This window comes from Protopterus annectens, chromosome 3.part0 (assembly GCF_019279795.1).
Source record: "Protopterus annectens isolate FY-2018-M chromosome 3.part0, PAN1.0, whole genome shotgun sequence".
Lineage (NCBI taxonomy): Eukaryota > Metazoa > Chordata > Ceratodontiformes > Protopteridae > Protopterus > Protopterus annectens.
The window spans coordinates 847,710,514-847,722,215 of NC_056731.1; the positions used below are offsets into that span (position 1 = coordinate 847,710,514).

Sequence of the window (11,702 nt, forward strand, 5' to 3'; positions counted from 1 at the left end):
AGTTTGGAGGTAAGCTGGATCACTTGAAATATTTGATTGTGATTGAAGGATCAATTTCCTTATGCTCATGATTTTTTTTAATCTTACTTTTGACCTGTCCTTCATAACTTCTCAGGTAATCAATGGTGATTGCTGTTAAATCAATAACATGATAGTTTACACTTGCATTATTATTATTTGTTTATTTTACATTTGTTTACTGTGGTGGTCTGACTGGGACAGAGCCCATTTTCAGAGAAGGCCCAGGGAGAAAATCTCTAGTCAATGCTTAACATATAAAGTTGTAATAGAATAACAATAAAAATAAAAATAAAACAGTAATAATAAGAAAAACAATAATCAGCCAGTAATATGACATAAAAATCCACTAGCAAAAGTGAATTAAAGAAAACATTACATAGTAAGCTAGTAAATGGATACACTTAACATAGCAGCATAGTTAACAATACTTCAGCGTGTAACAAAGAAAGCAGGTAATATAGTTAAATGTCTCATCATAGGTATACTAATTGTAGACTTGTAAGAGACCAGCCTGGAATATTACATGTGCAAAGGCAAGATTCATTTAGATGTATTTTAAGAGATTTATTTACTGTTGTTTAGAAAATGCACATTGATGCAAAAAGTCTTATTTTAAGTGACACAATTTAAGAATTTTGCTGTCTCAGGATTTCCTGAAAAATGAAGTGGGAAGGTTTTCCAAACAATGTTACCAATTAGTAGGTAGTAAGGATTAAAATTTAATAGCAAATGGAGGCTATGGTGCAGCAAAAATAAGTGTCCCACTGTAAGTAGGTGGATAGTACAAGGCAACAGTGCATGCATTTTGTCTCCTGCTGTGAGCTATAAGTCACAGCAGCAAACAACTCAGATTATCTTTGGCACTTTCATAAATACGAAGGGGAGGTGTTTAGGGGGAGGGGAGATGAGTTTAAGGACCAAAACTCAGGCATAACAAAAGACTGAAAATTGGCCACTTTAGAAAGAAAAAGTAATAATAGGCACTGAGAATACTGTTTTGTGTATTATCCTTGTTTGTCTTTTAAGTAGCCATTGAAAAGCAAGAAGTGGCAATTAAACCTGACTTACTAAAAGAAATCAGGGTGTATGTGAAAACGCATGTAAAGTCAATGCATTGACAGGAGCTTAGGGGCTATGATGTAATTTTAAAGCCAAACACTGCATTGTGGGATACCTAGAGAGAGGCTAAAAAATCAAGGTGCCGGACCCCATGTGGGCAGACTCTGGAATTCAGATTCAGATGGGGGTTATCATGTGTCCATCTCCCATTGAATCCATGAGCCTCTGTCTTGTTTCCCACACTGTAATTTCTCCTTACCCAATCTCATCAGTGATTTTGGGAGCCCTCGGATCTGAGAACCCTAAGAGTGTCTGCAATGGATCTGAAGACCACAGGGTCTTTGACTCCAGCTGTGTCCTTGACTTGTCCGGTGCTGATCCCCTTGAAACAGGATGAGTCTCTGAGCCAAAGCATTGGCACTGGGTCCAGGGGGCTTGGATTGATTCTGAGGTTGTCAGAGCCATCCCTACCCCTCAGGGCTTTGGCATTGGACAGCTTGGTTGTGACTCTCCTTTGAGATAGGGATCTGGGCAGGATTGGGGTATGGTGGCATCAGGGGCTTTGGCTGCAGTGTGGCCAGCTATGCCATCTCCTGGACCTTCTGCCTTTGAGGTGGTGGAGAAAACCTTCTGTTATCTGAGAGACATGACTACTCTTTCCTCTTCAGATCCTACAGCCCTGCCAACATCAGGTCTGAGCTCTGATCCTCACAGACCTATCCTGCAGGGACAGCCAGCCTGATCAAACATCGAGACAGTCCCTTTTGAGGAGTTTCCCCACTTTTCAGACATCTGTCCAGATAATCTCACTGAGGAGGTTCCCCAAAAGAGAACATGCAAGAGGAGGCACATAGAGTCCACTCAGGAATCGCTCACCGAAGACACTGACATCAATGAAGGAGAGAGGTCTCTATGGTCTCCACCAGATTATGTATCCTTTGGAGGCATCTTAGAAATCCTCAAGCAGAAAGGTGGATGGACCCTCGATGCCCCTTCCCAGAAGGAATCAGTGTTCCTGGAAGCTTTCTGGTCTGGCTGTCTGTCTTGGGTGACTCCCCTGGTTGATGAGCTTATAGATCTAGTCTCTTGCCAGGAGTGGAAGGAACAGGATACTGTAGAAACCATTCCCTGCCATCCTCATAAGTTTCTTGCCCCTCCCAAGGACAGGCTCCACTAGAGCAAGAGTTTCCCCATTAATGACATGGTTGTGGTAGCAGCCATCACAAAAAGAGTTGGCAGAGCGGAGCTCTATCATCCATCTCCCTAACATGGAGTCCAGGATGTTGGACAGATTTAGGAAGCACATTTATGTCTCATCAGTCTTTGCCTTACGACCTCTGAACTGTTTGGCACATTTCTCCAGGCTGCAAAGAAATTTAACTAAAGAGCTTTCCAAATCCCTTTCCAAGTCTGTGTCTGTGGAGGACCACAAAAAAATTTCTTCACAGCTGTCCACCCTTCAATCCATCTGTAATATGTCCATGAGGTTAATTTCCCATACTTCTGAAAGGAAACCTCATGGGTAGTGGGTTCAGGCATAGCCATAAGGAGACATGTTTGGATATGCTTGTGCAACTTTGTTGGAGCCCTTCAACTCTTCATTCATCAATGCTCCTTTTGATGGATTGTCCTTGTTTGGCCCCACTGTTAAGGAAATGCTTTCCTGGAGTGAGAAGGTTGGAAAGTCCTTGTCTGCCATGGGGATCTGTTTCTCTACCAATCAGAGATTCTTTACCTGGAATCAGTGAGGAAGGAGAAAAATGTGGTTCCATAAGTCAAAGGGTCCTTCCAAGACTCACAAGGGGATACTTCCCCAGAGGCAGAGGGGGGAGTTCTAATGGAAGACACCACCCACGTGGCAGAGGAAGCCCAAAAAACAGGATTTCTGAGACAGCTTCTCAGATAAACCCTTTTCACACTCCTGAACAGTTGCCTGACTGTTTTTGGATGGAGGCAGTCAACAGGCACTTGTTTCTGCATGTAGATGCCTGGGCATCAATCACAAAATATACAGGAGTGTGGAAAATCATATCAAGAGGTTATTTCTTACCATTTTCACAAATTCCTCCAAACAAAAGGAAAAGGCCACCCCACCAATGTTCCACCCAGTCAGAGGTTGGCAGCTGCTCTGGAAATTCAAAAGCTGCTAGACAAAAGAGTCATCCAGAAGCTCCCACCAGACCAGAAAGGATTTGGAATCTACTCAACATTCTTTTTAGGGCCAAAGAAAACATGGGACCTGAGACCAGTTCTGGATCTTTGCAAATTGATTCAGTTTGTAAACAACTCAAAATTCCAAATGGTCATGGTTCAGTCCATTCTGCCATTTTTATGAAAGGATGGTTGGATTGTGCTCTGTCAATCTTCAGGATGTGTAGCATAGCAAGATGGATGTTCTTTGGATGAATATTTTTGTAATGTGTTGAATTATGGTTTAGAATTTGTGCCGACTGTAATACCAAAACAATATGAATGCAAAATTGAATTGTATAAGTTGGTTAGAAAATTGCATTTGTGGTATTATTTCAATATACATTGCTTGATATCTGTGAATAATGACAACGACCATAATAGTATATGTGATACTGATGAAAGTATGCTTGAAGCGGATTCTTTTGACTCATATATATCTTGTAATAGTGAGATGAATGCATGCTGTTTGATAGATACTTCTGCTGTTATTAAAAAAAAAGTAAATTCATGCCACCTTTAATTCATGAAGGCATAAAAAAATTTTACTCCATAGAGGATTTTGAATTAGATGTGTTTAAAAATTTTAATAAGAAGAATGTTGAGTATAATTTGACAAAACAGGAATGGTTAGCTTTGATGAAATTTTCTAAGCAAAGAGAGTTGATTGTTAAACTTTCAGATAAAGGGAATAAAATAGTAATAATGCATTATGACCAATATTTAAAAATGTGTTTAGAATTGTTGGATGATAGAACAGTATATCAGATAGTAAATGAAATTAAAATAGAAGAAGCTAAGAAAAAAGTATGTATATTTGATTCAAAAGGGTTTGAGACTAGGTTACTGGACTGATAGTGATGTTACTAATAAGTTGACATGTGAAGGCACAGGTCCTGCCTATTTTTATTGCTTGTCCAAAATTCATAAAGACATAATAAATCCACCAGGTAGACCGATAGTTTTGGCTACTAAGTATTTTTTACATAATGTAGGTGTTATCTTACATGAAGTGTTACTTAGAGGCAATGCAACTCCCTTCTTATAGTAAAGATTCTTTTGACTTCCTAGGAAAGATTAAAAGTGTTATATGGAGAGAGGGTATGTACTGGATAACACTGGATGTGAAGAGTCTTTATTCGAATATTAAACATAATTTTGGGCTTGAGGCCCTTAGACTTCACATGGGTAGTAGCCCTCTTACATATTATATTTTAGAGTTAACTCAATTTTGTTTGGAAAATAACTTTTTTCATTTTGAAGATCAAGTACAAGGCACGGCAGTGGGTTCTCCCTTTGCCCCCATGTACGTCAATCTTTTTATGGGCATGATGGAAAAAGAATGTATATATAATAATTCTTTTTTTAAGAAATATGTTAAATTTTATTTTAGGTTTATTGATGATTTAGTTTTTTGTGTGATGGTGGTGTAGATTTAGTACTGCATTTGTGGAAGATATACAGCAGAATAGATTTCAGATAGCATTCGATGGTTTACAATATGGACATAAAGTTTCATTTTTAGATATAAATTTATGTGGAATAGTGGGTGAGTGTATAAAAACAAGTATACACAGGAAATTTAATGAAGTGAATCAGTTTCTAATAGGCACTAGTTGTCACCCTAGACATACTTTGGAATTATTGCCGTTCGGGGAATTTTTAAGAATATCGAGATTGTGCAATGATGAAGGTATATTTAGAAAAGAATTAGAACAAACTGTAACAATGTTTAAGAATAGAAGATATGATATCAAAATTATTGAAGGAGATATGAAGAAGGTATTGTACATTAGACATGGAATAAATAAAACAAAAAGCTATTTGGGACAATATGATAGTGAAAGGAATAAAAGAGATATAGATAGTTTATTTTTGGTTCTAGGATATAATATGTTGAGTGAGAATATTAAGCAAGTTATGCTCCATTGTTGGGAATGTTTGAAAAGTTTTGATGAATTAAGTGGGCTGACTAATAAAAAATTAATATTTTCCTATAAGAGAGGTAGAAATATATGAGATATGGTGGTTCATACTAAATTTCATAGACCAGATATTAATTTGTTGGTGCAGATTTTGAATAAAGGGATGAGACCCTGCACCAAATGTATGGGATGTCCTTATGTAAGAAATACCTTTCAGACTATTAATAACATCCCTTTCATTGTGAATGGGGCTTATAATTGTAGAACAGAAGGGGTAATATATGCCATTAGATGTACGTGTAATATGTTCTATATTGGACAAACCAAAAGAATGTTTAAAGTTAGATTGTTAGAACACTTGAGGGACATTAGGATAGGTAGGATGGAAAGTCCTTTGGCTCAACATTTTAGAAATTGCCATGATGGAAATCCTGAAGGACTTGAATCTACTATTTTAGAACAGATTTGTTTAAATAACAATGATAGGGAAACCCATAGATATAACCTTTTAAAAAAGGAAACAATATTTATTTTAAAATATGGTACATTGGTACCAAAAGGATTAAATAGTGAATGTTGTTGGAAAAGTGTTATATGAAATGGGAAACTGATGCTTTAAAAAAATGCTTTGAAAAAAGTTTTAATTGAAAATTGCTGTTTTAATTTATTGTTTAATTGTTTATTGATTGAAGCTGCTGGTATTATTTAAAGTGTGGTTCATTTTGTGTATTTTACTCCTTGAAGGCTATTTGTAGCCGAGGCACTGGAGAAATAAAATAGTTTTTTGGCTTTGGTGGTATAGTTTGTGTTGAAGCACACATTGTTTGGTGTTGCAGAGCAGCTTCTCAGATAAACCCTTTTCATACTCCTGAACAGTTGCCTGACTGTTCCTGGATTGAGGCAATCAACAGGCACTTGTTTCTGCATGCAGATGCCTGGGCATCAATCACAAAATATACAGGAGTGTGGAAAATCATATCAAGAGGTTATTTCTTACCATTTTTACAAATTCCTCCAAACAAAAGGAAAAGGCCACCCCACCAATGTTCCACCCAGTCAGAGGTTGGCAGCTGCTCTAGAAATTCAAAAGCTGCTAGACAAAAGAGTCATCCAGAAGCTCCCACCAGACCAGAAAGAATTTGGAATCTACTCAAGATTCTTTTTAGGGCCAAAGAAAACATGGGACCTGAGACCAGTTCTGGATCTTTACAAATTGATTCAGTTTGTAAACAACTCAAAATTCCAAATGGTCGTGGTTCAGTCCATTCTGCCATTTTTATGAAAGGATGATTGGATGTGCTCTGTCAATCTTCAGGATGCGTAGCATAGCAAGATGAACACATGCTCCCAGAGATATCTGCACTTTCAGCTCGGGGCCAGTCACTATCAGTTCAGAGCCCTGTCCTTGGTCTCACCACAGCCCCTAGGGTGTTTACCATATGTATGGCAGTGGTAGCAGCTCACTTGAGACTGCTAGGATTCTGAGTGTTTCCATACCTAGACACCTGCTTCCTAACCACCCCAACCAGGAATCTCCTCAAAAAATCAAGGAACTACTTGCTCCATATATGTCAATTCCTAGACATCACATTCAACTTTTGCAGATTACATCTTCAACCTGTCCAGAGCTTGGAATTCATAGGTGCTGATTTGGACACAGTTGGTCAGATAGCATCCTTTACACTGAATAGAGTATGGACCATCAGGTATCATGTAAAACAAGTTATCTCGTACCCTTCTCCTCCAGCCAAATTGATTCTTCAAATTTAGGATCTATGGCAGAAGCCATAACCTTTGCTCCTATGGTTTGCTTTTATATATGCATTCTTGAATGGACTCTAGCTGTTCAGTGATCAGTTTTTCATCATCCCTTGTCTTCACCAGTCAAATTCATACATGTATGCAAAGAACACCTGCATTGGTGGATTCAGTCAGACAAAGTGCCTCAAGGCCACCCTGTTGTTTTTCCACCCCTCAGTAGCCATGGTAACCACAGATGCCTCCCAATTGGGGGTGGGCATTTCTTGGAAGGATGGCCCAAGACACGTAGTCCACAGAAGAGACTAATTCACACATCAGTATCCTGGAGATGAAAGCAGTCCTGCTAGTGTTGTATGCCTTTTCAGGACTCCCTCCCTCCTTCTCGTGATGATTGTGATTCAGTCCGGCAGCATGTCTATGATCTGGTACAGCAGCAGATGGGGAGGGTGACCTGATCTTATCCACTTTGTCAAGAGGCAGTGAGAATGTGGCAGTGGGTGATCTCCTTTAACCACTTTCTTATGGTAATGCACATCCTGGGGAAATTGAACGTGCTAGTGGACAGACTCAGCAGGTGCATTCTGATGCCTAACGAGTGGTGTCTCAATCAGATAGTGGCAGAGAGGATTTTCCATCGATTGGGTCAACCTTGCCTCTCCCACAACAAGTACAGCAGGTTCTTTGCCCTGATCCCCCCTCTGGGGGAGTTACCAAGAGATGCTGTAGCCCATGTTTGGCCCTCCAGTCTCCTTTATGCGTATCCCTCTATACCTCTAATTCCCAAATTCTTACAGAAGTTGAAGTGCATGGTTATCCTCATTTCCCCTTTTTGGCCTCATCAAATGGGGTTTCCTTTCCTTTTGTCTCACCTTTGATATCCACCTTGGATACTAGGCCCCAACCCAGACCTTCTGTCTCATTCCATAGAAGTGGCTCACCTGGACATTGCAGGCCTCAAGTTGACTTCATGGTTTCTCCAATTCCATTAATGATTACACAGCTCAGGCTTTCCTCCCTAGTCAGACAGATATTACTGTAATTCTAGAAGGCCTCTACCAGGAAGATCTACAAGAGTAAATGGAAGAGATTCTCCGTTTGGGCTCTGCAGAGGAATTAGACCCCTTCACCTCCCGTATTCTTGCTGTCCTGGAGTTTTTAGCATCTGTTTTTCAAGAGCTAGTTCCTCTACTATCAGAGTGCATTTAGCAGCAATATCTAATTTTCATTCAGGTGAAAATGCTACCTCTTTAGCATCATCAAAATTGTGCAAGGATTTCCTTAAAGGTACCTTTTTGCATAGGCCCCCAGTGAAGGATCCTACCCCACCCTGGGATTTAACATTTTTACTGCAAGTTTTGACTCAGAGTCCATTTGAGCAGTAGGCTAGATTCAGCCTAAAATTTTTGTCTTGCAAAACTTCTTTTCTGACAACTATTACATCTTCAAGACGAGTATCCAAGCTCCAGGCTTTGTCTTCAAAATCCCCATATTTGATCTTCCACAAATATAGAGTTACCTTATGGACCAATTCATCCTTCTTCCCCAAACCAGCCTCAGAGGCAAATATTAAATGAGTCATTAATTTGCCTGTTTTCTTTCCCAGCTTCGCTAATAAAGGTGAATACATGCTTCACCTCTTGGATGTACATAGACAGCTCCACTTTTATCTCCACAGAACAAAAGATTTCAGAAAGACAGATCAATTGTTTGTCTTATTATTCCCCAACAAATTGGGTAGACCAGTTTCTAAAGTTACATTATCTGTATGGTTGACAGACTACATATCCTTTATTTACAGTCAGTGAGGTTTGTCTTTTCTCAGGCCTTCTAAAGCACACTCCACCAGGTCAATGGTGACTTCATCCAGTTTCTGATCTAGGACTTCATTTGATGTCATTTGTGCTTCAGCTACTTGGTCCAGTTCTCATACATTTAATATTCATTACAAATTGGAGTACTCTGGAATATTCTTCCGTGAGGGCCACCCAAGGTTCACTTCACAGGGGACTCTGTCCCATCAGTTGAGGAACAAATGAAAATGACAACATCGCATATTAAAAGTATGTACTCACCATAACTATGCATCTGTGTTGTCCATTTTCATTCTTGTTCAACTCCCCATCCTCCTTCCCTCTTCCCTTTTCTTTCTGGATTGATCTTATGGTTGTTGTGGAACCTCTGTTGCATGTTTGAGCCCCCATCCTTACCAGCCATTCTTCCATCTTGGATTCAGATTAGTCCTTTCTGTTTGTTTTGGGGCAGCAAACTCGATCTGAGGTATTGCAGAGTAACTGGGTCATTGTGGGTAAAGGGAGGAGCCTGAGAGTTCGATCTGAGAGTCTAGTAAATGCAGCCGAGCCGGATGCAAGGACTGATCTGAGACCCATCTGTTGAGGAAGAATGAAAATGGACAACACAGATACATGGTTATGGTGAGTACATAACTTGTAATTTTGTTTACCTGCTTTGTTAGGCAATTGGTTGCTTGCCTTGAGAGGTCTGTTTTTCCCCATGAGGAGGAGCAAGTATTTTAGTGGTTGACAAATAGATCTGGAGTTGTATATTAAGTAGTAAGTTAATGTTTTTTTTTTTGTTTTCTCAGAAATGTTCACTATACATGAGATGTTATGAATACATTAGAACCTGAAACCAAAGGACTGTTTCTGTCCCTCCTTTTCAGGGTATAAATATTGTACATGATAAACAGAGCTATAGTTATAATGTTGTGGTTCTGTCTTGGTTTTGTCTTTGGTACAGAATTTAAAATAAATTTAATGCAAAAACTCCTTTATAAAGCAATGCATTTTCACATTACTGCAGTATTTTGCAAATCATAATTTGTAAAACCTTGTTTATTTTTTATATTTTATAGGAAATGTAAATGGAACTAATAATACAACATTTGTATCCAGTGGGCAAGTAATGAACTTCAAAGGTGATGTAATTGTTGTGTATGTCAGTCATGATCTGCAGGATTCTGAAAATATTAATGGCAGCAGCATGAAAAACCCTGGCTCTCCAGTGCAAGAAGAAAATCGTAACCATGGTAAGAGTTTTGCACAAAACCCTGAAGAAACCCAAGACTCTCTTTACTCAGACATTAAGCTGCCTTACACTAAACCTGAACAAAAATCCATTGGTATAGATGGATTTGCAGTGGAAACAGAATTTGCTGCATATGACATGCATCAAACCTACAATGGGAGATGTTCCCAAATTACAGCAACAGTGCCAATTCAAGAGGAAGGATATCCTGAACGTGTTTCCAAAGAGTACAGCTCCTGAAGGTCTTTGGTGCAAATTTCATTGTACAGAACTCCGATATTAGCACACAAGAGATCACACAGATGAATAATGCTGATGCGTTGGTAGCTAATTAAAAAAAACATTGCAAAATGTAACCATCAATGAAAAACCTGGGGCCCTCTTCTAAAGCCAAGATCATAGGATATCAATGGCAACAGATAAAATAAACTTTAAGAAAAAAGAAAAAAACAGTAAAACTACAACTTATACATGCAACTGTCTTTTCAAGAAAACCACCGACACTAGCAGGAAAGCAACAAACAATTGAAGTATCCGGGAGTAGGAAGCAATGGTGCTATAACTAGTGTACATTACTTGGGGGAAGGTATAACCAGAAACCTACACAAGGCATCATTAAACACTGCGATACCGCTGTAACTGTGCACTTGTACAAACACCTACAGTTCCATTGGGAAAAGAAAATCAAAACAGCCTATGATATCTCTTCATGGTGGCATGGAATAGTTCTATAGCCCAATTTCTGTTATATATGCTCATCAGTAATTGTGAAGATTGTACAGAACACTTGCCAAGTACACCTCTGGAAGGGAAATTCATATCATGCCTGTTGTTTTCTGTAGGAACTGAAATAAGACATAAGTTGTAATCAATATAGGGTCCCAGCTGTTGCACAAACAAAAGCATTCAGTTAGCCTGATGTTTGCTCATCAGTAATTGTGAAGACTCCTGCATAGCACTTTTGTCAACTATAGACATTTAAGGGTATTTATATCATCTGTCATTTTCTGTATGAACCCAACCAAGATACAAGCCGCAATAGGTGTGGGGTCCTAGCTGTTGCACAAGTAATTGGCCAAGCATTCTTTAACCCAGATGTCTTAAATCAAGGAAAATCTGCTTTTCTCTAGGTATATAAATCAAATGCCACAGTTTGAAATATATATAAAAAATAATAAATTGTATTTTTACACTTTGCAATGCAGTTCTTTATAACATATGCTAATAGTATTTCTGTTACTGTCTTTCTGAAATCATACAGCAAAAAGTATGTAACATAGATGGTGAAGGTTTTAAACATACTCTGACCATTCAGATGTTTTCTCTACAAAGACAGTAAGCATTTTATTTTTTTTTTCATTCATCCATGCATTCATTTTTAGTTGATAAAAGGGTAGATGGGGTGAACTAAGGCTGTACCTTTTCAGCAATGAACCAGACAAATCCGACATGAGAAATATAACTATAAACAACTGTAAAGTTATATTTTATTCATTTATTTATTTTATTTTACATTTGTTTACCGGGAAGGTCCGACTGGACAGAGCTGTCCGTTTTCAGTAGAGGCCTAGGGAGAAAAGCTCCAGAACAATTGCTAACATACTCTACATAAGATATTTACACATTCAGTTATAAAAATATAGCAGACAATAACATATGATTGTATAAGATATTTACATAAGCATAGTGGTTTAGACATAC

General features: G+C 38.6%; 1 protein-coding gene across 3 annotated transcripts in view; it reads left to right on the plus strand.

Moving 5' to 3' along the window:
- TNFRSF11A (TNF receptor superfamily member 11a) overlaps nt 1-11,198 on the plus strand; it is a 669,873-nt gene extending 658,675 nt beyond the window's left edge. For all 3 annotated transcript variants that reach the window (XM_044065186.1, XM_044065185.1, XM_044065184.1), the window contains exon 10: nt 9,829-11,198. In XM_044065186.1, the coding sequence (XP_043921121.1) occupies nt 9,829-10,241 (413 nt within the window). In that variant the 3' untranslated portion in view covers nt 10,242-11,198. The remainder of the gene's footprint in view (nt 1-9,828) is intronic.
- The last annotated feature ends 504 nt before the right edge of the window (nt 11,199-11,702 follow it).